The 25,540-nt window shown below is 40.9% G+C and overlaps 4 protein-coding genes across 6 annotated transcripts; 1 reads left to right on the forward strand and 3 right to left on the reverse strand.

The window, feature by feature from the left end:
- Positions 1-801: 801 nt before the first annotated feature.
- On the reverse strand, positions 802-15,372 carry sec31b (SEC31 homolog B, COPII coat complex component). 2 transcript variants are annotated; one of them, XM_047609462.1, is made up of 26 exons: positions 15,255-15,372; positions 14,118-14,350; positions 13,137-13,332; positions 12,953-13,048; positions 12,403-12,543; positions 11,652-11,794; positions 11,454-11,553; positions 11,192-11,353; positions 10,796-10,948; positions 10,471-10,701; positions 10,299-10,373; positions 10,120-10,212; positions 9,896-10,013; positions 9,635-9,813; positions 9,423-9,549; positions 9,197-9,342; positions 8,932-9,105; positions 8,676-8,822; positions 8,394-8,586; positions 7,912-8,310; positions 7,731-7,769; positions 7,165-7,223; positions 5,865-5,990; positions 5,665-5,784; positions 5,504-5,575; positions 802-2,112 (listed from the first exon to the last, which is right to left on the reverse strand). In XM_047609462.1, exons 2-26 carry the CDS (start codon positions 14,318-14,320, stop codon positions 1,933-1,935), a joined length of 3,672 nt encoding a protein of 1,223 aa, XP_047465418.1. In that variant the 5' UTR covers positions 14,321-14,350; positions 15,255-15,372; the 3' UTR covers positions 802-1,932. The 2 variants fall into 2 exon arrangements, with proteins under 2 accessions (XP_047465418.1, XP_047465419.1); XM_047609463.1 differs by lacking the exon at positions 7,731-7,769.
- Positions 15,373-16,363: 991 nt separating this feature from the next.
- ndufb8 (NADH:ubiquinone oxidoreductase subunit B8) lies at positions 16,364-19,345 on the reverse strand. Its single transcript, XM_047609189.1, has 5 exons — positions 19,186-19,345; positions 18,823-18,949; positions 18,288-18,387; positions 17,389-17,544; positions 16,364-16,520 (listed from the first exon to the last, which is right to left on the reverse strand). The coding sequence occupies exons 1-5, from the start codon at positions 19,274-19,276 to the stop codon at positions 16,428-16,430; spliced, it is 567 nt and encodes a 188-aa protein (XP_047465145.1). The 5' UTR covers positions 19,277-19,345; the 3' UTR covers positions 16,364-16,427.
- Positions 19,346-19,734: 389 nt separating this feature from the next.
- gpx9 (glutathione peroxidase 9) lies at positions 19,735-21,490 on the reverse strand. The gene is made up of 5 exons (XM_047609301.1): positions 21,298-21,490; positions 21,101-21,194; positions 20,343-20,473; positions 20,105-20,235; positions 19,735-20,022 (listed from the first exon to the last, which is right to left on the reverse strand). Exons 1-5 carry the CDS (start codon positions 21,427-21,429, stop codon positions 19,965-19,967), a joined length of 546 nt encoding a protein of 181 aa, XP_047465257.1. The 5' UTR covers positions 21,430-21,490; the 3' UTR covers positions 19,735-19,964.
- A 927-nt stretch (positions 21,491-22,417) lies between these two features.
- On the forward strand, positions 22,418-24,862 carry fbxl15 (F-box and leucine-rich repeat protein 15). 2 transcript variants are annotated; one of them, XM_047609134.1, is made up of 5 exons: positions 22,418-22,585; positions 22,914-23,073; positions 23,160-23,662; positions 23,788-24,014; positions 24,144-24,862. In XM_047609134.1, exons 1-4 carry the CDS (start codon positions 22,560-22,562, stop codon positions 23,975-23,977), a joined length of 879 nt encoding a protein of 292 aa, XP_047465090.1. In that variant the 5' UTR covers positions 22,418-22,559; the 3' UTR covers positions 23,978-24,014; positions 24,144-24,862. The 2 variants fall into 2 exon arrangements, with proteins under 2 accessions (XP_047465090.1, XP_047465089.1); XM_047609133.1 differs by having other exon boundaries at positions 22,425-22,585; positions 22,911-23,073.
- The last annotated feature ends 678 nt before the right edge of the window (positions 24,863-25,540 follow it).

Consider the following 25,540-nt stretch of genomic DNA (forward strand, 5'->3'; position numbering starts at 1 on the left):
CCCAGTGATAAGATACCCTCTGTAACCCCTTGATGGCCTACGTCACTGTGACGTCACGATGCTAGCTGGAGGCAAAACAGAGAGAAGCTTGAGGCGAAAATGTCATCTTGCTGTATTTTTGGGTGCCAAAACCAAAAAATCAAAAAGTTTTATCACACGTAAGCCACTGCCAGTCGTAGATAACTTTGGTTTGGCTTTGGTGATTAAAAGAAAGGATTGGACTGAGACAAACAACAGGCACACTTCTTATCATCTGAGATTAATATGTAATAATACAGCACCAGTTTTAGCCTGGATAACATTATGTGTTAGACTAAATTTCATGACTGAAATTATGTTAAGGCTTATTTTTGGCTTGTTACATGTTAATGCTAATTGCTAGGTAACGCTAGCAGCGTTTCAGGGGTGTCCAAGCTGAAGTTGCATTTACCCTCCACACTTACTTCTTATACTATCTTTGTAGGAGAGGCTTCACTTGATGAAGACAGACCAGACTTCGTCCCCTCTGTGTCCTCCTTTAGTGAAATCGTCCATCCAGTGAGAATATAGGGGTCAGTGAAGAGTCAACTTTTTTAAAATAACCACCACGGTCACAGAGAGTGAGTGTATTAGTATATTCTCTAAAATATGCATTTGAAATATGCTAACCGCTGTTTACAGGGTTTAGTGTTTGAGATGTGTTGCATCCAGTTAAGCCCCGCCCCTCAAATAACTCGCATTGTTTACAAACCCTGAAGGGGTCTATTAGAATCCTTTACTGAAATACCAACAAACAATTAAAGGAGTCAGCTGACACTTTAGAAGACTTTAAAGTGAAACTTTATTTGAAAAAGATATCGAAATGAGTAAAGTAAGTAAGCAACATGGATTGTATAAATATCTGTGCAACCAAAATGGGCACACTGAGGCACTTTACTGCCTTCTGCTGCCACAACACACCAAACGATCCAGCTTTATGTTCAGCTACAAAACTCTTTGATTTCTTTTCTTTTTTTTTTTTTTGCTCCTTGTATACATCAGTTCATTTAAGTTGTTCTATTGTACGATCTAATCTAAAACAGCTATGATTTAGAAACTAATTTGAGGTTACAAAAAGGATAAGATGAGTAGAAAGAGGGGTCCTTTCTTTTTAAACATAAAAGGATGCAGCAGGGTTGTTAATTTCATTTGCAGTTCAACATAAATTAATGTAATTATTGAGTTACAGGCGGCTGGTTAACGCGGGGAAAACATGCACGCGGAGGTAAAGAAGTAAAGTCTGGATCCAAATGAAAACAAAAGCTAGAGTCATTCACGTATATGTGCCAATAGAGCCACACACAATCAGAGAAAAAACAGCAACTCGACAATCCCCGAATGACATTCTTCTGCAGCGCTTTGGCCCAAAAAGGAAAATAAAAAAAACCCTCATGGCACTATTTTCTGGATGCAGTCTATTACAGCAGGTGAAGGGTGTTTTTTAAAACAATGCTTGTTGTTGAATCTTACAGTGTTAGCTTCTCCACTCATACAGAGTACATTATTGAGGGAGGACAGGAAGTGCAAACCAGATATTGTTTTTACTTAAATATACACCGATATACGGTGTACGACCGCCGCCTTGATTCAGTTTTCTTCTATATTACATCAACAGTTTAATTTACACCAAGTCACAACTTTCAGAATACATTCATCGCTTTTTTTTTTGTTTGTTTGTTTTTTTTTTTTTGCACAGCAACATTGACACATCTCAAAAAAAAAAAAAAAAATCCTACCTCGCTGCCCAAAAAACTTCTCCTCCCCCCCCGCACGATCTGTAATATAGTCTGCCGTTATGCTCATTATCAACGCACGGGTCCAGAAGAAATAAATACATATATAACAATATGATAACACTGAAGTCTGGTTGGTGGTGTCCTCAAGGGGGGCGCAGGGGGGTGGTGGTGGAGGGTTTTAGACGCCAAGCTTGTTTGCAATGGTGATGACCACTTTGAGGATGGGCATGAAGGCGGAGATCTCGCTGAAGTTGCTGCTGCTGACGACCTGAGTGTGGACCTCCAGGCCTCGCTGGTAGTTCTGGCTCGCCACGCAGCGGCTGATCTCGTGGAGCCCGTTCAGGATGTTGTGGGAGAGCTGAGAGAAGAGCGAGACGGCAGATATGTCACCTGACGTTTAATTACTGCGGCATGTGTATTTTCTGTCAACTGATATAAAGAAAGACGTACAAATCTGGCGTAACATTATGACATATCTTAAATTTTGCGTATGCTTTCTTTGTGCCGCCAAAATAGCTGTGACTCATCAGAGAATGGACATGGACCTTCTGAGGGTGTCCTGTGGTGTCTGGTAACAGGACGTTGTTAATGGAATGCCGCATCAACCCACTAATTTATGCGATGGTGTTGATGTAGCTGCCCGTGTCACCGGACGGCCCGTCAGACTGTGTCATTGTAGAAGCTCCAGGGCTGCGAGCAGCTCGAAAAACTAGAGCAAAGTTTTGGTCTACTCCCGTAAAAGACCAATCAAGACCAAATCAACCGATTTTTTGTCCATTTTCTCAGTCAAACAAATCAAATGTGTTGTTACACGATCGTTGATGGAAGCACATAAGTGAATTAGTCCTATGTTATGTTCGGGAAATCGTATTCTGCTGGGGATTGGTGCTGCCGTCAAGGAGTGTCATTAATGTGGAGTGTTCCCAACAGAACATTAGATGGTCGATATTATTCACTTCTCCTGTCAGTGGTTTCCTATGTATATTTTTATGGCAGCATCTGAAAGCACAGGCGTACATAATTAACTGCACTAATACTTAACTACGGGGTCTGGATGGTTCGCTCTTGAAGTGATGCCATAAAGCTGCAACGTGTCAGTTATTCTCCATCTTTCTATCCTGAACGTGGATCTGGTGATATGTCATTATGAGGCATGTTTCAACCAGTTTCAATGAAGTTCCTCTACACTGTGTTTGATCGTCGTACAGCCATTTGGGGAAATTTTGTCACAAATAAATTCAACTCTTCGCCAAATCCAGATAATTACTTGTCCGTCCAGCTCCTGATAAAGAACTGATTGGCCTGGCACATGTTCGCCAGAGCATTTTATCTGATCAGTTACCAACAGAAATAACCCAGAACAATATGCTTTGTAAGTATTGTAATCTTTTCTGTACAATGTGTTCTTGGCCGTGACACAGCTTTTCAAGTTGCAACAAGTTACATTAGATTCCTATGTTCATTTTACAGTGAAGCCTAAAGGTTGTTTTTTTTTAATCACATGCTCCGGTTGGAGATAGGAAAATGGAGAAGCTCCATGGATGGATGGATGTGCGAGCTGCTGTTGCGCGAAGTGCTATGATGAGAGCTCATGATGGTAATGGTAATAACAGTAGGACAATGTGATGCATTTTGTTAAATATAAAGAAGAAAATCCACTAAAAATAAAGGTTTTCCTTATTATATCTCTTTCAGAGTGTGATAACGTATAATATCTTACTGTATTGGATCATAAATGTTGTCAGTTCATGTTTTTTTAACATATTGTCATATGCTTTTGAATGGTTTAACCCATAGATCTTCAACAGGGCAGGTACTGCAGGGGGTCGCAAAATCTTTGGTTGACATTTTATATACACGCACAAATTTAAAATTCGTTAAATACAAATTAACATGAATCTGACATATTTTCGTAAAGGGATAAATGGAGGCAGAAAATGTTGTCTGTATGTTTATCTTAATGCAAAATGATAATAATAATGTATATTTATAAGGCTGAGTTTAATATTGAACACATATCAGTTTGAGGGTCCTTGGCCTGAAAAATTGCTCATGATATGTTGTGTATGGATATTTCAAATGTTCAGTTGCAGGTCACGTGTTCAAAACCAAATATGATCCTTATTTTCTTTATATTAAACATCAAAAACTAAGTGTAAATGCCTGGAAACTGTAAGCACTTTAAAATCATTACTGACTCAGCTGTAAATGACCATGTTTAACTTAAAAGCACTTTGGTGGAACACCAGCTGTGCTTCATAAAAAGGGCCCAAAAAAAAACTTTAAATTGACATTGAAAACAGACACAGACACACGAATGTCTGCTTTATGTCTAAAAAAAACATCACGCAAAAACTAAAATTAAACTATGGCACCGGTTTCTGTGGCGTGTCCTCTTTTATGGGGTCAACTGATGTTTTAATCCCACACTGACACCTATCTGTCTGTCCTGAACATAGCTGCTGAGTGTGATGTGAAACCAAATAGACGGTTGCACACATGAATGAAATTTCATAAATGGCTCATTTACTCATTTGTTCATCTCCAAATAAAGACCGATTGTCCTGGTACATGTTTGCCATGTTTGTCATGTTTATCTGATCAGTTACCAACAGAAATAACTCCACAAACAATATGCTTCGTAAGTTGTGTAGAATGTGTTTTTGGCTGACACAGCTTTTCAAGTTACGACAAGTTACGTTCGATCCCTATGTTCATCTTACAGTGTAGCCTAGATTTTTTTTTTTTTTTTTTAACGACACAGACTCAAGATATTTGTCCGTTGGTACATGACGTTGTGCCAGTTTCTACTTCAGATATATATAAGGACGTATTCTAACTGACAAATTGCTGTGGAAACAGTGAAATGTGTGATTTAGTGAATTCATAAAGCATTTCCTAAGGCAGAAGGACACCTGGAGAACAACCTGCACTTTATCTTTTGTATTTCTATTTATGCATCCCAACCCTATTTATGTATTGTTTCGTAATCTGTTTTTGTAAACTGTGCTGTTGCACAACCTGATCTCTTGAAGTAGGCTTGCACCGTGCATTGAATTGTTGTTTGTTTTTTTGTGTATTTGTGCCTTTTTGTGTGGTCTTGTATGGTGTAGATGAGGGTGGAAAAGTAGAGTGTTTTACAATACTGTATGTTTCTACAGGTTGTGCAATCTTTTCACTGACTTTCTGTCTTTTAATAAATATGTTTTTAATATACTGATTTACTAAGTGTTCTACTTTTGATGTATGTAGCCTACAATGTATCCCATTTAAACTGAAATGGCTGGATGTAAGTCATTTTTCTCTTCAATTTTTCTTCTTTTTTTCCTGTTTGTGTAAATATATTACGTAAGCTTTGTGTTTTATAAACGTAAACTGATGAAACTGTATGTTTTGACATGTAATGTGGTGTAATGTATTGTAGCTGATAGTAAGACTAGCTAATTACCATAGCATTCAGCTAAGTGGGATCCTTAAAATAAATGAATGAATAAAAAAAAAAAAAATTACACAATGATTTTTCCCTCCAAAACTTTTGTTCTCGGTTTTGTCAGGTAGATAGTTTAGTTTTGAGCTTTCCAGATTTTGATCTGTGAGATGGACCGTGACAAGTCTCAGTAAATTAAACCTGTTAGGGTACTTATTTTTACTTGTATGAACTCATCCTTTTAACTGTAGACACTAACGATTTTATTTGCAGTCTCCCTTCATCTATTTTTTTTATTTTTTATTTTTTTTCCTTGTCTTACCGACTGCTCCCTCAGTTTGTCGTACAGGTGTCCCAAACGTTTGGCTGCGTCATCTAGTTTCCTCTTTGTTTGCTGAAAAAGAAACAATTTGTCTTTACACTTTTATGCTGAATTTGCAAATTCGGTAAGAAGTGGGTGCTCCTGCAGGCTGAGAGACTTACTGGGTCTCCTGCAGCGAGCTGGCAGCGCTGCACCAGGCTGTCAAAGGTGGATTTCAGGACCATGTGCTCCGCTGGGATTTCCTTCTGCTCCACCCTCTCCGCCGGCAGCTGCTGGAGGAGCTGAGCGACGCGAGTGTAAGGTGTTATTTACCGTGTGCGTTACTGTTGAGGTTTCAGACAGGAGTTGTTAAGACACCGACCTGTACGCTGGGCTCCTGGGGCGCTCCGGGGGGGACTTGGGCGTGGTCGTGGGGCTGAGGGGCCTCCACTGGGAATCCCATGACGGGGGCTGTGATGGGGGCTGGAGGAGTGTAGTTATCAGGGACCTGCGAACACAATAACAGCAATAATATATATTTACATAGGTTGTAAAAAGACTCTTATTAAGAATGAATAAACTGTAAGTGGAGTTTAAGGTGAGACACTACAGGTGAATAGGGTAACATTTTTAAGTAACAGATATCACCATGAAACTTCTTCAGTTGATTACTTACATGAATACAATCATTTTTTGTATTACAAGTTTTCTGTGAATTTATAGTTTAATATGCAAAAGAGGAGTTATCTACTTAAATATGCACTAATTTGCATTTGCAGAACAGAAATCTGAATAAAGGATAAAGTGAGGTTCAATATTCTTGTTTCATTTTGTTAACATGTTAGATTTCCAGGTATTTACAGTGGGAATTTTTTAATCACTCCATACATCACAAAATATTGTCAACAGTACAAAAAAATCAATTTTCACCATGTTTTTAGCAGTAAAATGTTACATAAATCAGGCTCTGAATGATATATGAAAAATTCCCTTTGTAAATACCTGAAGAATGTAGGTAGGAATAAATGTGTAAAGTTTGGTGTGTGTAGGTGCTACTGAAGTGGAGATTTTCTGACTCAGAGTAGCAGAAAAACTCATTTTGACAAAACGGCCTTAAAAGTTTTACATTGTAAAATCATGAATATTTTAATTGGAAACCTCTAGACACCAAAACCACATCCTTCAAAACATAACATATAATCTAAGCAACATATATAATATCAATAATATGATGACAATATTGTCTCCACCTTCGTCTCCTTTTACAAAAGACAATTTAGGGCCAGATGAACTCAGATGAGTGTTAACCCCTCTCCTCTCCTTCATGTGTCTTTTCTTGCTAATTTTCACGAGCCGCTTTTGAACCAATCACGTTGTCAGAAATCAACACCAGCCAATAAGAGATCGAATTTAGCTTCAGATCGGTTGCCAATAGAAAAGATACGACCATATTTGAACCTGACAGACTTTTGCAGGAGAAAAAGAGCTTCTCAACGGTACCTCATATGTCGGCTTAGAAAGCTGACTTTTAGTGAAATGAACACCTAAATGTGCATTTTGAATGAATGAATTTCTTTGAGTTTTTCCAATATATACACTACTAGTGGTGTAAATATCTAAAATTGAATAATGGATTCCTATAATAAAAGCTTTAATTTGACTATAATAGACGCAGCGTGTACCTTCTTCTTCCTGGGTCCACCTCGTACTGCTGGGGGATCGTTCCATCCTTCCTGAGGTCCTAAACAAGAAGATGTCAACACAGGGAAGTGAGAATTACAAGAAACTAGCAGCCTTTTTTTTTTCATTTTTAGATGCACACAAGCTGCCAAAGAAAGATTGCCTGTACAAAAGACAATCAACTTTGAGGTTAGTGATGCACGCTGTTAAGTGAAAACCATCGAGACTGTAGCAGTTAATGCACGAACAAAACAGCCAACGTGGCAAAAAGATTCAGGAAGCACTCGAAAGCAATAACATAATATATCTTCTGAGCTCAAACAGCTGCAAGTATTTAAAAAAAAAAAAAAAGATCGCATTATTTATATTTATTATGCCATTAAGAGCCTGAGAGTGGAAAAAAATAAAAATAAACAAGCTCTTACGTCTAAATTTCACTCAACAACCACCAAGAAACACAGAAATCCTGCAGCCCTGCTGTGAAAAATCTAATTCAGAGCATTATTTTGAGGATATTCTGTATTTTTTGTCATATACAGTACTCCACATCCAGCCCTAACCCTGTCACCTTCATTTTCACATAGGGAATTCAGCCAGGGAAAGTATCCTGCAGGTCAAAGAAACAAGAAGGAGCGACAGGAGAATAAGACTCTAAAATGCTAAAAATGTGAAATCGATAATCAGTTCCTGAGTTTGGATGTATAAATGGTTATTACGAACTATAATGGAGAAGTAGAACCGGTATTTACCTGTAGGAGGAGGAGCAACGACAGGGGCCTGGAAGGGTTTTACAGCAGGAGCCCCAGGGCCTCCCGGTGGATACCCAGACCCTATAGGAGCATAGGGACCTGCTGGCATGGGTGGTGCAGGCCCCTGATTGTGGGGACCCCCCGGGTACATGGGTACCGGGCCTCCAGGTTGGGAGCTGGGTGGCATGAACCCTGAGGGCAAAGAGGTAGATGGCATGAAGGTCGTCGGTGGCACGCCGGGGCTGGGCATGGGGGGCAGCCCCACAGGGCTCGATGACGAAGGCGGCAGCTGAGGTCCTGATAAGTTGGCGGCCGGCATGGAAGGACCCGGAGGAGGGAAGGATAAGGGTCCGGCACTGGACATAGGCTGCGGCTGGAATGGCTGGTGAGGAAGAAAACCTGAAGAAGAGATGCAAATAAATAAATACGTCAAATAATATCAACGATTGGTGAAATGAGGTGCACGGTGCGAGCGGTCAAACCTGGAGCCGGAGCGGGATGTTGGGGGTAAGAAGGTCTCACGGCGGGGCGGGTTGAACTCGGCGGCAGGACATGAGAAGAAGGCGGGAGACCGGGTCCGGGGTTGGTTGGAGCAGCTTGAGGGGTAAAAACTGACGGCATGGGAGGCTGCTGTTGTGGAGCCACCTGGGGAGGAGTGGAGGGCTGGTACTGAGTCTAAGGTTGGGGAAAAGGAACAAAATTCGTAACTGCATCTACGAGATACCTTTTGTTAATAATTAACTGTCCTGCGAATAAATTCATACCATGGTTTGTGCTTTTAGAGTCTGAGCAGAAGGAGCAGGCTTCGCCGTGGACGCGCCGACTCTGCTGAAGGAGTTTGGAGGCTGCCGTCCACCAGCTGCCTCTCCCTGAGCATGAAACAGCCTGTCCTTCAGCATCATGATGCCACGCTGTAGAGAAAGAAAGATAGATAAATAAATAAATACAACACCCACATGTGCCTTTTCACAAACTAAAAATATAATTTGGGGAAATGTAGGTCACAGCTACGCCTCTTACTTGGTCTGAGTTCTCCGGCAGGTAGGTCATGGCCGTAGCCAAGCTGCCCTCTGCAGCCAGGATGCCCGCGTAGCAGGTCAGCTTCTCGGCCAGGATGGGGCTCTGGACGGCCACCTCGCTGTTGCGGAGGCGCTCGATCGACTTTCGGAGCATCATTACTTTCTCAACCAGATCCTGAAAAGCAGAGACACACCTGTTCTTTTTACATTTTTCCTCCCCCTTCAGATTCGATCACGTTAAAGACGCCGAATTATCGAGATTGTACCTCTAGGCCGAGAGGGGACGTGCAGTCTCTGTGCATGGCCCAGCACTCCACCAGCTTTTCAATGTTCCCAGAGCAGATGTAACACAGGCAGGCCTGCAGGCAGCGCTTCTCCGTACCCTCATGCTCCAACCGGCCTCCCAGGGTATCTATTAAGGGGACAAATTATAGAAACAAACCTGTGCAACTCTTCTGGAGGGAAGCATCACTGCTGTGTCACTACACTTACCGCACAGATGAGCAAAATCCTCTGGGTGAGCATACGTCAGCAGGGCAGCGAGAGCCTCCTTCCAGTTGTCCAGCTCGCAGCTCTGCACTATGTCTCTCCAGTTCTGCGTCACCACTGATGATATAAGCTGCAGATGGGGACAAATACATAAAATTAACATATATTTCCTCTTTTGGCTGAATCACCAAAACCACAACGGATGATACTCTCACCATAGAAATGCTGTTTTTATGCTTGCTTAGGTATTTTTGCTGAGTTTTCTTGAGCAGCTCCTCTCCTCCGCTGATAGCCAGCAGGATGGCTTCGGCGTAGCGGCCGTCGTTCAGACACAGATCCACGGCTCCGTCGAAGTTCCCAACCAGCAGCGCCTGGCTTATCAAACCATCGGTATCTGCAAATGAAACATACTTGAGCTTGACCTGATATATTTAATTAGTGCATGATAAAGCGTTTTTCAAGATGAGGGCTTTTACCACATGATACAGGAATCTGGAAGTTGGAGTTTTCCTTTGGGGTCTGACTGAAGAAGTCTGCCGGTGAAACAGAACCTGAGGTTCTAGCATCAGCTGCAGCCGCTGCTTCATCCGACCTCTGAAAATACACAAAGAAAGTTTTACAGTTAATAAGAACTACAGCGTCTGATTATCAACACTGGGTGTGTGTGTGTGTGTGTGTGTGTGTGTGCAGACTCGCTGACCTCTGTGGAGAGCCGCTGCATCTTTTCTGCCAAGTCTTTGGCATCTACTCCATGTCCATTGGGTTGGAAATTCTTCCCCAGGCATTTAGAAATCTTAGCAAACACAACATTTTTACAGTTAAGACACGTTGCATGACTCAGAGGTACAACACAGTGATTCAAATTTTAACATGACGTACCTTTCTCTCCAGTTCATCTTTGCTGAAACCCAAAAGTCTAAGGAATTTAATCCGGGCTTCATCTTCAAAATTAACCTACAAACAGAGAAAACAGCTTAAAATATAACAACACGATCACCACCACAGTGACTGATATACTTTGTGTTATGTCTTAACATCAGGAGGGGCCCACCAGGAGGAACTTCCAGATGTCCTGCTCTGCGTCTGACTTGGCGCTCTGAATCTTGGCCTGGCAGTAGTTGCCGAACGAACCCGACTGCAGCGCCGCCTGCAGCTCCCTGGAGCGCTGGAGGAACTCGGTTTCCGTGGTAACCTGGCTCACAAACACTTGTCTGGGGACAGGCTGCGGGCTCTGCACCGGAGGCTGCTTGGGATTCTCGAAGGTGATCAGCTTTCCTCCGAACTGAGAACAACAAACAAAAACAGATCAGTTATAAAAGACATTAAAAAAAAAAAAAAAAAAACGTGCGCATGAAATAATGTACGGCTGCACTCACAGCAAAGGAAGCTCCCACAGGCCTGCGCACCCACTTTGGTGGCTTCTTCAGGGGGGGAACTATGGTGTCCTGCACTGCAGGCTGAGGGACTTGCAGGGGAGGCAGCACCTGCCCTGTACCGAAGGGGTCCATTGTGTCAAATGAGGAGGATATCTGTTGAATACGATAAGATGTTAGAAACTTTAGAGTCTAGATTCTCAAATATGAGTATACGCTCTCATTTTTAAACTTTTAAACCTTTAAACCATTAGAAATAATTCTGCACCAACCAGGCGCTTCTCACACAGATTTAGTGTCATAATCTGCATGCATGCTCTATGTCAATTCCTTCACACCAGCGCCCCCTTGTGGACAAACGGTGCAGTTGCTAAATACATAAGAAAGAAAAGCCATTACTTTATCAGCTGTGCTTTGCTGCTGAGTCTTCAAACTCCCTCCCATCACAGAGTAAACCGTGATTCTCCCATCAAATGATGCAGTTGAGAGCAGGGCCGGATTCCTAGGACACCACTGGACATCAAAGCACCACTGGTTTGTTGTTGGAAGCTCGTAAATGACCTGAAATGAAAAAGGAAAAGCGATGAAGCCATCACAAGGAACAGCCACGATGAGAGGTAATTCAGAGGATGACATAGTAGCAGCAGCTAGTTTCACACACCTCTCCAGTGTTTGGATTCCAGCAGAGGATCCTGTTATCTTTAGCACTACTCAACAAGAGCTCAGAGTCATACTGGCTCCAGGATATGGACAGAATTCCCCTGTAAGAAAACACCAACAGAGAGGGTATACACATGTCACTCTGCATTGCAAAATAAAAACTGAACTGAGCGTAACACACAAACTATTAAAACCTCACCTCGTGTGGTTCTCAAGGACTTTAAGAGGTGATGTGGCAAAGCGAAGGTCCCACATCTGGATGACGGGCAGTCGGTCATCTTCAGAGGCCAACACCAACTGAGTGGCCACGTCGGGGTGCCAGAGCATTCCTGAACAATGCATCTGAAGACACAAAACAGATGAGACTTAAAATAATGAAAAATTAATTTTTACTGAACCTAAATAGGCTCGAAAAGATTCTGCAGTTTGTTATTTACCCTAAAGCAACTAAAGACAACAAAGCAGACTTGAACTTGAAAAATAGAGTTGATTACATTTTCTGATTCAAAAAAATATTCATTTTCAATGGTATCAATAGCTGCGAATATTTTTCCATTACAGTTTTTCACAAAATAAAAGCGAGATTTCCAAAATTTCAATTCGTGTTTCCATTTGAGAGGTGTTTTTTGCGTATGAGCTGTGACTCTCGTAACGTCTCGCAATATCACATAATTCTCTTAAATTCTCGTCACGTGAGACTTCATTTCTGAGATGATGGACTTCAGATTAACTGGTCACATGACCCACTGTGTCATCTCTGGCGAAGTGGAATTGCGAAAAAAGTGTTTCATTTGCACTTTAGAGAAACACTTTTATATTGATACATCTGAAAAACCACCTCATGAGAGCTTTAGCGATGCTTCAGTGTTTCTATTACCATTTTTTTTATTGAGATATTTAGGTTTTGCACATTTCTAGGGGTAAATGAAACGCAGCTAATGGCCACTAACCCGGTTGCTGTGGTCACTGATCTTGATGATGGGCTCGTTCTTTCTCAGGTCCCACACGACGGCTTTCCCACTGGGGTTGGCGGAGGCCAGGATGTGCTGGACCTGTCTGTTCCAGGAAACCACGCTGATGTCCTCAGCAGGCTGAAAAACAGAGGCAGGAGCTTGTTAGTGTCAACAACGACTTTGAGAATGAGGAAAACAGATCTCCCTGATAAACAAACACTATGCAAAATCCTGTTGGTACATGTTTAAATAAGCCACTGGATCAGGACATTCAGTCAATAAAGTGTCAATAACAACATGACTTATGTGAGGCTGCAGCTAGGATAAAAAAAAACAATGTGAGCCACAAATAAACGTGTTTTGTGGTTTAATTCTAAACTCAGACATAAAACTAAAAAGGTTAAAGGAGAAACTAAAAAGCCGTCCTTTGGTGGTTGTGGGTTCAATCTTGTGTTTGGACTCCACAACACATCTGTGCAGATCAAATTAAGATGTAAACGCTACTCCAGAGATCTGTGAACTTTATAAGTGGCTTCTCAGCACCCACCTGTGTCTTTGCTCCCGGTGTCATTGGACTGGTGAAGTTGTTTAGATCCCAGATATAAATCTCGGAATCGTTTGCTCCTGATGCAAGAAGATTACTCTGAGAGAAAAAACAATCGAGAAATGAAATTAATAACTCATCGAGATACGCATCTACCCATACGTACAATTATCAACATATATTTTACCTGAAAAGGGTTGAAATCGAGTGCTCGGACGGGTCCTGTGTGTTTGTCACATTGTCCCACTATCGCATCGGCCCCAGAATTCATTATGACCTCTGGGTTATAGACAGTCAATGTGCCATTTTCGCTCCCACCAACCAGCCTTCCTCCAAATCCATCTGCTCCCATTCCAAAATTTACCCAAACAATACTGTGCAACCTACAGAACACAAAAGCCACAATGAATTATCTGCTTCCAGTGACAAATTCGCAAAACATTTTAAGTTCAGCACTGCATACGGCCACAAAAGAAAGAAGTAGAACTTGGACATGAGTCAAGACAAGCAATGTCACAATGAAAATTCATAATTTATGTACAAAAATTAGATCAAACATGACTAAATATTGATAACACGTAAAAGAGGAGCCTTTCATTACAACCCAACTCAAAAAATACCATAAAGTGGAATAAAAATCGCCTCCACGAACATAAGCCACATATATTTTAACAAATGCTACAAATACAGTGGCAACTTTCTGCTGACTAACAACTCGAATTAGGCTGTTGGTGCAAACCCTAGGAAATACCGAGAGGATGAGGAAATACACTGGCTACAATCCAAGATACTGAATTTTCCAGTCCTCTGTGGCACTCAGTTCCTGTGGCTTGTGATAAAATGGATTAAAAATCAGATAGCAAATAAATACATAAAAGCACCACTCCATTGTTGCTTATATGGACTGTGGGTATAAAATACCACTAAATCCAATCAGAGAAGATCAAATATGGTCTGTTATAATTGTGTTATTAGGTACCAATGTGAATGTTGTCTAATGTGAATGTTGATAAGTGCCTGAATCAGCACGTATGATCTTTACATTTGTTCACCACTTAAAGGCAAAGGACCACATATGGTAAATTAATTTATCTCGATTTCCTCCGTGTATTTTCCACAAGCATTTCAATGAGCGCCCTATAAAGGGCTAATATATGTATATATGTACCTGTTTGCGGTGGGTAAAGACCCTTTGAGCTGCATGTCCAGAGAGGGGTCAGAAAAGTCCGTCTCAAATATCTCTATGGCAGCTGTGGTGTTGAAGGAGGCGTCGAGCTGCTGCGCCGATGTCCCCAAGGCCAGGTGGATAGGGTGGTGGCCGGCAGGACTCCACGCTTGGTGGGCAGTCCTCTGGATCTCCTTCAGCCTCATCTTCCTCTACAGGTATTCGACTTTCAAATCCTAGGGGGATTGTAGTGTTATGGCAGCAGCACTTCACAATATCACGGTAAAAAATAAATAATAATAAAAAAAGCATTCCATGCAGCATATCACACATAAGAATAAATAAATAGACATGTAAATACAGTATTAGAGATAAAACACAATTACACACCTGAGATAAATACTATAGCTCGTTAAAAGCCTTTATGGCTGCAGACCTACTGTAAATCTCTGTCTCATTTATTTACATAACTACTACGAGTTAACAACAATATCCTCGATCTACTTCCTTAATGTAAATTAAAGACAATTTGGGATGCAAAACTCTTGCATTCTCGTTTCTTATATGGCTGCGTCTTTCCAACTCTTCAATCAGGGAGCAGCCCTTTCTGGCAGGTTGCCTCCGACTATTACCTGCAATTGCAACAACTTATAAACCTATTAGAGCCTACAGGTGGCTTCCACACGCGTAACAATGTCTTCATTACACAAATATTCAAATTAAACTGCATTATGGTGTAATTAATTCAGACATTGGCGATATATATTTAAATAACTGTCAAGCGGCTTAGGAATGATTTTTCTTCCTTTTTTTTTTGCTTTAGCTAACCTGTGGCTAGCTTCAGTTAGCATTAAGCTATCATGTTTTACACGCCTTAACGCTTGTCACTTCTCAATATTGTACACACGTAAACTTACTACGTCTATTACCTAACTCCTACCCACTTTTCTTCAGCTTGAATCAATCTCTCATGCGTGCCTGAGCACAATTAACAACATAACACGGGCTAGCCGGTTCGTTCCAGTGCATAGCCATAGCCCATGTCAGTGCGATCACGTTTCAACAGGAGCGGAAAGCACTTGTCTGCCCAGCGCGTTTCAACGCAACAAAAGAATAAACCTTAGTTTGAAAACAACTTACTGTCTGTATCACAGCTTGACTGTTCGCATCCGCGGCTAACTCGAAAGCTACTTTATCTTTGGCTTCCGACCAAAGAGCTCTGCCCTGTTGTCACTACGCTACGGAAGCCCGCACGGACACTTTTCTCGTTTGCGTAGTGGCCTGAGGTAACCCCAAATATTTCTGCTGACTAAACAAAATAACACTACAAGTAATTTATTATATACATGCACTGCATGACCAAAAAAAGAAAGCAACCAAAAATATTTCCTTGGACCGCCTCTGCAGTGTCACCAAATTTATTTCCATTCAGAGTTGCATTCATTTTTCACTTGTATTGACGATGGGAGAGTCTGGCCACTGCGCAAAGCCTCCTCCAGCACATCCCAAGGATTTTCAATGAGGTTAAGGTCTGGACTCTGTGGTGGGCAATTCATGTGTGAAAATGATGTCTCATGCTCCCTGAACCAATCTTTCACAATTTGAAGCCCATGAATCCTGCATTATCATCTTGGAATATGTCTGTGACATCAGGGAAGAAAACATCCATTGATGGAATAACCTGGTTGTTGGGTGTAAAGTTGCTCAGCAACTGCAGCAACCCCAGATCGTAGCACTGCCCCCACAGGCTTGTACAGTAGGAATGATGGGCATCGCTTCATCTGCCTCTCTTCTTACCCTGATGCACCATCACGATGGTTCCCCACAGTTCTTAATAATGCATTGGACGGTTCTTAACCCCATTTTTAGCAGTTTTTTCTTCAGTCTCCTTCGATGTTTCCTCTGCTTAATGTGTGCCAATGAATTGACCCTTCGCAAACAGACTAACAGATTTTCCACAACCGCAGGATGTGTCTTTCAACATGGGTGTTTAAGAAATGAGAAGTTACGCGTTGCATTCGCTGGGGTTAAATAAATATCGCTTTTTTTTCTGTCTGAGTATATATTTACAGTAAATACATCATGTGTTCATAACTATGGATGCAATACATGTCTAACTTGTTCCCTGTTAACGGAGACTTGAAAACCATCAACATCATTTATCTTTTTTGAAAAAAAAAAAAGAAAAAAGAAACCTGTTTGTCACATTAACATTTTTTTACAGAACAAAGGAAACAAACACAGCAGTGTTTTAAGTGTTAACATTAGGGCTTTATTTTTGAAATATATACACGCACAATCACATTTTAGTCTTCAGATTTCATAATTTTTAACTTCCTCCGGCTGTTTTTCGGGATCTCCTCCTTTCTCCAGGTACAGGTTGTTGTAGGGATATTGCTTCGGTCCCTGGAAGAGATACAAACAAACACTTTTGATGAAAATATGAAAAATAACTAACACTCCTGACAAATACAAATGTAACTTCTCAGAAAGTTTTGTTGGCATTGTGAAGGATCAACATAAAGGGAAAAAGCAAAGCTAACCAACACATAAGACAGTAGTGAGACAATATTACATGATGTGTATGCAAGCTCGTGTAATTAAAGATATAGTACAAAGAATCAGCTACGAGGACGACTTGTGTGATTTCTGCCTCTGACAGATAGTCTGATAGTCTGATAGTCAAAGGATAAGTCTTTTATTATCTGCATTCAGACTCAAAACCAGAGCAAAGTTAAGGTAAAGCCTTCCAACATGTATATTCTGGAAATACTTAAAAAATGTGGAATTATAGTTCCAGCTTGGTGAAAAATCTGTACTTTCCACACCAAGTCCAAGCAGTCAACCCAAAATAAGACTTAACTGAATATATTTCTCTAGTAGAACCACAACATTAACAACACTGCATGAATCGAATTTATAAAATATTTCCACGTGAATTGATTTGAGGTCAAACTTGACCGAGTTGAGTTACATACGAGTGGAAACTCAGCAATGAGGCTTAACTACATTTTTGTGTGTTACAAGAATTCCCAATTTGCCGCTGAGATGTAACCAAGACAGAAATCATCCAGACTTAGAAAATCAAAAGTGTTAAGACGAGATACTGAATCTAGCCCTGTACTTGTGGTATTAACTGATTTTTACATTAAAATTATTACATAAATAAATAAATTATACACAACATAAAGATGCTATAACACAGGCCAGTGTTACACTGAGTTGGAATTTAATAATTTAAAAAAACCCTTTGGCACCTTTGGTGTATACTTACAACAGGCTGGTAAGATTTGAATTGCTCCCCAAGGTAGAACATGAACAACATTAACCCGATGAAACCAAACAGATGTTTGCACATTGTGGACCATGGCACAGGGCTGGGCGACGTATCTACACGGTTCCTGATGTACATGTCAAAATCCCAGTGCATCTGAAATTGAGAAAATAATCAGTGAATAAGAGGTACCCGGTAACCTCATGCAAACAGAACTACAGCGACTGCATGGAAACAGAAAAGCTTCTGTGCAACTGAGCACATCTAAATATCCAAAAGAAAAATTGTGTGTACACAGGACTGTTAAAATTCACTTCAGACATGTAGTTTTATATCTATCATAATCTTGATCAGTGACATAAACATCTAAAGAACAACAGTGCACCCAGATGGACTAGACACTATTGTGATATATAATAATCAGCTAAAAGATTATGCAGTGTATTGTACATGTCTTTTCATGTGTGGGAATCTACACATCCAATAGTAAGGTAAATCATAAATTGATAAATATATGACCTTCTGATGAATTTTTACATTATTTCCAACTACTGTTAAAATAATTGCAGTGATATTTATACACTGTAGTTGTTGGGTTGCCAAATTGAAAGATGAATGTAGAAGATTGAGTAAAAAAAATATGTGTTTGACTATTATATGTTGTTTAATGATTTCAGAGATTATGTATTTGAGGTAAATGATTCATAATGTCTAGTAGAAGATATTTCTGATCATTTGTGGTCACATGATAATTTAATGAGAATTTACTGAACGAGTTTTTTTAATCGACAACCCATAAAATGGCACCACTGTTCTAAAACCACCTTAAATCAAATGAATATTTTTTGAATTATCTACGATATAATATACACAACAATAATGGCAGATAAGTATCTTACCGGCTCTCCCCAGTTCCTCCTCAGGTCAGGGTGGTCCCAAGAGTACCAGGGGTCTCTCTCATGCTGAGACCTGTCTGGTAGCTTTGGATAATCACCAAAGCTACATAAACACAATGATTGCACATGGTTATCAATGCATTAACTTTAGTTTGTTTGTTGATGACAATTAACAGTCATATCAGAAAACTTTATTTGTCCCCAGAGGGCAATGTAAGGCACAGTTGAGCAGCATTACGTGCAAAACATTTAACAAAAAAAATATAACTATACAAAGTATAAACTGATGACTATGCAAAAAAACCAAAAATGTCCATAGAGGATGCAAACATGACTGTATGAGTAAAGTGACTAAAGTGCAAGTGTAAACAGTAATTCCAGGGATTATATGTTTACATGTTGCATTGCATGTAACACTGCAGAGGAGAAGTTAATGCAGAGATGTTATAGATGAGTAAATAACGAAATATATTTTGACCACTACGGAGGAAACAAGTCAACTACTATAAGTTGCAGACTTTATCAAAACACAGTTTACCCTTCGCCGTTGTCGGGATATGGTTCATAGTCCTCGACTCTCATGTTGTACTTCTTAGCAGCAGCCGCTCTCTCCTCGGGGGTCTTCGGGTATGGACCAGGCAGACTATCCTTTGAAATACCCGAGGCTGAAAACAAATTAAATGCACATGTCGGAGTTATAAAGCTCGCAGGTTCAAACCAATAAAGAAACAACAATGTTATTCTGTCTGCTTTCGCACTCATTCAAAATAGCGGCGGACGCTAAGCTAACATTAGCACGTCAAGGTTATGTCCATTACATGGTGTAAACTTCAAACCCTGACGCTTATCGTTACAGTAAATCACCACATAGTTTGAAGGAGAACTAAAACACACAATTTACCTGCCCTAGATCCAGACAACAGGGCTGTAATGCCTGACCCCTTTCCTTTAGAAAGGGCTTGGGCCCAGCGTCGGAAACCAACCCCAGCCATTTTTACTGGCTCCTGCTCTGACAGGCTGAGAAGTACGCATGTGCAAAACTCGAAGTATGGGTCGCCATAGGAGCCAATTCCGCACTGAACGTACGCGCTTTCCCATCCAAATAACACAATGCAGATGCTTCAATCACTTCCATAATCACAAATAGGATGTCGCATGTGCAGCAAGTCCAGAAACCATGTTTTTCCTACCCATTAGTCTTGAGAGTTCACATTACAAATGTTTATGTATGAGCTTCTCAAGCCATTACAGTTACAGTAATAAAATAAAACAAAAATCCTCTCTTATGAATCATCTAAGCATCCCTCATTTATTTTGTGACTCTATGTGGCACGTTTAGGGACTCAACAGCTAAAGTAAATGAAATCAGGTTTATCTCAGTCAGAAAAAAATGAAATGCTGCAACATAATACTGATATAGAAACGTCAATGACAACAAAACCAATCATACTGCTGTGAGTATTGTTTTATTCATATTTATTTTTGAGTCATAGATGCCATCACACTAGAGAGAAATGTGACATGAAAACTCCTCCAGTGGCCGAAGAGAACTTGCTCTTAGAGTGAATGCACTGAAGCTCCAAGGCCTGTTTCTCTTCCCATCAGATCCAGCTCAGGTGCACGTGTGCATTTACTGGGGGATCGTCACTCTACCACCGGTGACAATTTGAAGAAAACCCATCAGAGAAGTGTGGCTATGTCCTTCTCCAATTTTTTAATGGGGCAGTGAAGTTCATACCTGCGGCAGAGAGGGGGTATTGGATTAACATGAGCAATTACACACATAAAGGTTCACATTATTACATCGTTTATGACTTTACCTTTTGAAGGGCATGCCATCTGCAGTAATAAGAAACTTCTCAAAATTCCACCGAATGTCATTGACGGTGATTGGGGACCAGAAGAATTTCTTGATATCTCCAATTACAGGATTCACAAACGGCAAAGATTCCTGTGGTTAACAAGACATGGTATCTCATTTTCTAGGGGTAAAGCAGCTGACGATAAAAATATATAACATGCGTCTAATATTTCCATGCATTAATAACCATGTCCTACCTTTAGGTAGGTGAATAGGGGCTCTTCATTTTTTCCATTCACCTCAACCTTGCCAAAGACGGGAAACTTTGGTACGAACCCCCCACCAGGTCTAACATACTTCAGAACACTGAGAGTCTCGTGATTCACCTCTGCAAAAAGAATTATTAGAGTTATACCCGATGCTTCAAGCACGTGCCTCATAGAAATGTGTACATTGACAATTGTGTCCTCACAATAATTTTACAGTGCATTAAATAAAATGTGGTGCAGCAAACTGTGCCCTTCAATTAATTAAAAGTACCAATAACATGCAGAAAAGTAAAAGTAGTGGTTGTGCAGAATAAAAGGCCCCTTCGGTCTCATTTCCTATTTTTATTTGATCATAACACTCATTGCAGAAGCTGATTAGACCTAGTGTTTGTTCAGTGGTTTCCACCGAAAGGACCATAAGAGTCATCTGGAGATCTTGGGCCTACAACACATTTAAATGAAAGTTGATCGGAGAAGTCTAAGAGACATCTGAAATGTGACCAGGAAAAGCAGACAAATGCAACCTCAGCACATCTTGGGCGTGTTCAGACTTGTATGTAAAACTGGTCAAGCATGTTAAGATGCATGACGAGTCCGACATGATTCAGAATCACCCATTTAATATTGTAACTGTGCACTGGATTGTAAATCTTCATCATGAAAAAACACAAAATCTAGAGAGTAGTTTATTTGTCAAGTACTTCACAATTATTACCCAGTTTCAACAGGTGCCAGCGTGTACCTACCAGGTGACTGAAGGCCAAACTGGTTGCAGGAGAATCCTAAGACGGTGAAGTTGAGGTCGCCAAACATTTCCATCAGTGCATTCAGTCGGTGGTACTGAGAGACCGGGACACAAAATCAAAGCCCTCAATAAATTCGCTGGAAGGGTTATGAGTTACGAGTTAATGTGGTCCTACTGTAATCGATTGCAGAACATCACCTCCTCTATTGTTGACCCTCAGAAGGTGGCGACGTTGACGACAAGCAGCACTTTACCCCGGTAGTTGCTGAGCGGAACCGGCCGTCCGTCCAGGGTCTCGGCACAGAAATCATACACTGATTTATTCGCCATGCTTGTCCTGTAGCTTGTATATGGGACTGTAGTCAGTCAAGAGTGAGTATTCACTCAGCTATCCAGTTGGCCTGTCTCATTCACTGAAACATAACTCATGGGTCAGCAATTGTTCAGCATGACTGACTTCATTGTTCTCCTGGGCAGAGGTGAGGCGACAGGATGGCCAATTGTTCAACACGTGTTACATCGGGAAGAGCAGCCGTTAAAATAGTGGGGGCTAATTGGAAATGGGAAATTAATTGCTTAAAATGAACATGTATGGGTCGCCAAGAGAGTCAACTCAAGCCTCATGACAAGAGTGACAGCAATAATGAAGTTGTTTATTTTTTTCTAAATCTCACGTGTCATAGCTGATGCACAGTAGTCAGCAAAGTACTTTGTTCTGTAACACATACGGTTTATTTTTGTTTTGCTCATCAGATATCTGAACTATTGAGAAAAGTATTTTGTTAAAGAGTCGTTTAAATATTTTTGCCAAATCAGATAATGGTAAATCATTCATTATTAGTATACAGCAGGTCTCTTTGAGTTACTTCATCCACTTAATTTGTAAAATTAAGCATATCTGCGTACAAATTGCATGAGCGTGATTATTGACGTAAACCCGGAAAATTGAAAAGGCTGCGTTTAGTTGCTCCTTGTAAACGAGAACGCCTTTATTGCGGTTGACTCAAATGGCCGCAAATACCACGAGTTATTTTAATTTCACGGCATTTGAGGGGAAATTAATCACAAATATACTCTATATGCGTGGCAGTTTTATTTTAGTTAACAAGGCAAAGGGATCAGATTATTTGCACTATATTTTTAGCCACCATTTGAACCAAAGGCAGATAGATTTCTTTAATGAGTTACATTTATTTATTTTTTTATTATATATGAGTGTGTGCTCATAATTTTTTTGCCATCAATTAATATCAACATCGTGTGTGTATTAACACCGCTGTGTGGGATACTTGCTTCAAATCGCATCTTGACGTATTCTTAACTTACGGTCCTGAATGCACCATTTGGTTTGGGTTACACCTCTAACGCTTTGCAAGATGCTAAAGGAAAATATGTTGTTTTGGCAACCAGGTGACGAACACCACGTCCTGAAAAACGTCGCATAACACAGACGGTTCGGGATGGACGAAGAAGATAAATTGCGAACGTGAGTGCCCTTTAAAATTGAGTTTTGTGTCTAAAAAAGCAGCTGTATTGGTGGCCCCGGCATGCTAGCTTCTCTGCTAACAGCGATAGTAAAAACACCGAGTCAGTGAAATGTATCCGGCCCCGTTAATTTATTTAGGGCAGCTAACTTTGATTTAAACATATATGAAATTGACAGAGAGGTGGCTGCTATGACACCCTCTCTGCTGCTAGTGTGAATTGCTGACATTATTTTCTAACCTTTAACTGATTGCTTCCGTTAAACCGCGTCTGCAGAGGTTTTTGTGCGGTATCAAAGTTCAGCTGTAACGCGCTTTGCACTTCAGCAGATGTCATCTCTTGGACCTGCCCTGGGAGGATGTGCTCGTTCCACATATTTTGTGCTACTTGCCACTTCAACACCTTGTCAGCCTGCAGAGGGTGAGCAGGCAGTTCCACAGCCTCATCCAGGTGTACCTAGCCAACTGCAGGACTTTTAATCTCTCCCCTGTAAGTACTCGTGAGTGATTTAGTGGATGGTATTTTTACCGTATGCTTCCAGCTGCATTGCAAAAGGTCTGCTCTGTTATTTACAGATAGGGCCGTGCATTCCCAAAGAAGCATTCTGCTCCATGCTAAAGGACAACAAAGTTCTGCAGAAGCTGTCGCTTCAGAACTGCTCGGAGTGGGTGACGGACAAGGAGCTGCTCCCGGTCATCGGACAGAACCAGCATCTGCAGAAAGTGGACATGAGCGGCTGCGTCTGGCTCACCCGCCACTCCCTGGTGGCCGTGTCCTTGAGCTGCACGCACCTCCAGCACCTCGGCCTGGCCCACTGCGAGTGGGTGGACAGCCTGTCCCTGCGCAGCCTGGCTGATCACTGCGGGGGGCTGCAGTCAATCGACCTCACCGCCTGCCGCCAGCTGAAGGACGACGCCATCTGCTACCTGGCCAAGAAGTGCTCGCAGTTGAGGTCCCTGTCGCTGGCGGTCAACGCCAACATTACCGACGAGTCGGTGGAGGAGGTGGCCAAGAACTGCAGGGCCCTGGAGCAGCTGGATCTCACGGGTTGCCTGCGGGTCAGGAACCACTCCATCAGGTACATCGTATCTTATTTTCGAGCGTGTTCCAGCTGACTTTGTGCCACGTCCGCGCGCTGCTTTCGACACACACTGCCTCGTTTGTTTACCCACCCGTAAGATCTTCTGCATGCTGTGCTCACAGGACTCTCGCGGAGTATTGCCCGAAGCTGCAGTCCCTTAAGGTGAATCACTGTCACAACGTGACAGAGTCGAGCCTCGATCCTTTACGGAAGCGCAACGTAGTGATTGATGTCGAGCCTCCTTTACAGAGGGCACTGGTTCTTCTTCAGGATGTACTGGGGTTTGCTCCCTTTATCAATCTCCAGATTTAGCCTGGGGACACTCGGCCTATCCAACAAGTGAACACAGGTAAGTCACATCAACTCTTATTTGTATATAATTCTGTCAAAAGTAGAGCCTCACACTGAATTCATTACTAGTTTATTTCTATGAAATCAACAGACTAACATTTTGCTTTCAACATGTGACGTGTTACAGGTGCCACTTTCCGCTGCGCCACATGGACATGTCCTTCTTAAAAACTTTTTAAGAAGACCTGGATGTTCGTGTGATAAAACAATGTGCACAAAAAAAACTTCACTGGACTGTGATCTATGATGCACGTTTGAGGATAACAAAGAAAGCCATGTACTTTTTACGAACTGCTTCATCATGTCCAAGAGACGTCACTGCACAATTCCTTAATCATCACGGTGTTGTAATAACGTGGCTTTATAGAAAGGTGATTCCAACCAAAGTACGGTGTGTTGTTTTTAAGCAAAGCGGTTACGTTTCATTTAGGAACATTAAAAAAAAATTAAAAAAGTGTTTGAGTTTAATTGAACATTCAATTTTTGCACGTATATGCCAGCTTTAAAGGGTCAACTCGTCCAAAACACATAAAAACATTCTCTCGCCTACTACTTCTTTTGTGTAAATACGTGTTTTAGTATCTAAAGAAGATGAATGCCGTTTTATTTCTAGCTCAGACAATATCTTGTCTTCCACAAACAAGACAAATCCATAGATTTTAACCCGTATTGTAGATAAATAAATAGCCCTAGTACTTGTTTGAAATAAGTATAAGAATTTATTACGACTGTTTCCCACTGTGTGTCTAAAGTATTTTTTTTTTTTTGTAAATCATACCTGTTGAAATGTTGTTGCCCTGTGATAAACAAGTATAAGAAATATTAAATTGAAAATACCACATGAAATGACTGCTGTCAGTTTTCTACTTTAGGATCGAGACTGGTCTAACTTGCATTCTCTATTACCTCTGAAGTATATGTGATACCAGTGCTCTCTTTTAAAAATAAAACATGCACACCTCACTATGTACGAATTACTGGAATAGATTTTAAAGAGCGACATCTGGGGAAAAGTTTCTGAGGCGCTATAAATGTTAAAATGAGTCACCATCCTGGGAAGAATTAAGAATTGTACATGGGAGATGTTATGTGGGTTGGCTTTGTCTGGCTTTTATAAAAATGTCACATCATCATCAAGTGTTTTATTCAAGTAGATAGTTTTTTAAATTTATTTACAGGTTTAAAATGATTAAAACTGACCCAGAACGTCACTTTAATATTTTTAAAACGAACTTGAGCTTTGCCTGTTCAGTGGACTTTTGGTGCCACGACCTAAACTGTCACAAGGTGGCAGCAATGAGTCAGAATAATTAATTCTGTTTTGGAGTGCATGAGTTATAAACTACAGAAGATGAAAGTGATAATCTACGCTTTATAATTATGCACTGATATGATATCAGTATAAAAAACATTCACTATTTTTTTAAAAAAAGATTTAGAGTCTGACTGTTTAGGTGGATTGTGGAGAAAAAATCTTCAGGATCTTGTTCTGCAACATTGGATGCGGTGAATGCACAGTAAGAA

Source organism: Mugil cephalus, chromosome 16 (assembly GCF_022458985.1).
Source record: "Mugil cephalus isolate CIBA_MC_2020 chromosome 16, CIBA_Mcephalus_1.1, whole genome shotgun sequence".
In the NCBI taxonomy this organism is placed as follows: Eukaryota; Metazoa; Chordata; class Actinopteri; order Mugiliformes; family Mugilidae; genus Mugil; species Mugil cephalus.

Coding starts and splice junctions, on each gene's coding strand:
- sec31b (XM_047609462.1), bottom strand. CDS start 14,320: ATGAGGCTGAAGGAGATCCAGAGGACTGCCCACCAAGCGTGGAGTCCT. Junction 13,049..13,136: donor TCGATTTCAACCCTTTTCAG/GTAAAATATATG, acceptor TTTTTCTCTCAG/AGTAATCTTCTTGCATCAGG. Junction 10,213..10,298: donor AAGATGAACTGGAGAGAAAG/GTACGTCATGTT, acceptor GTGTTTGCTAAG/ATTTCTAAATGCCTGGGGAA.
- ndufb8 (XM_047609189.1), bottom strand. CDS start 19,276: ATGGCTGGGGTTGGTTTCCGACGCTGGGCCCAAGCCCTTTCTAAAGGA. Junction 18,950..19,185: donor GTTGTCTGGATCTAGGGCAG/GTAAATTGTGTG, acceptor ATTTGTTTTCAG/CCTCGGGTATTTCAAAGGAT. Junction 16,521..17,388: donor TCAAATCTTACCAGCCTGTT/GTAAGTATACAC, acceptor TATCTCTTCCAG/GGACCGAAGCAATATCCCTA.
- fbxl15 (XM_047609133.1), top strand. CDS start 22,560: ATGGACGAAGAAGATAAATTGCGAAC. Junction 22,586..22,910: donor GAAGAAGATAAATTGCGAAC/GTGAGTGCCCTT, acceptor TTTGCACTTCAG/CAGATGTCATCTCTTGGACC. Junction 23,663..23,787: donor GTCAGGAACCACTCCATCAG/GTACATCGTATC, acceptor CTGTGCTCACAG/GACTCTCGCGGAGTATTGCC.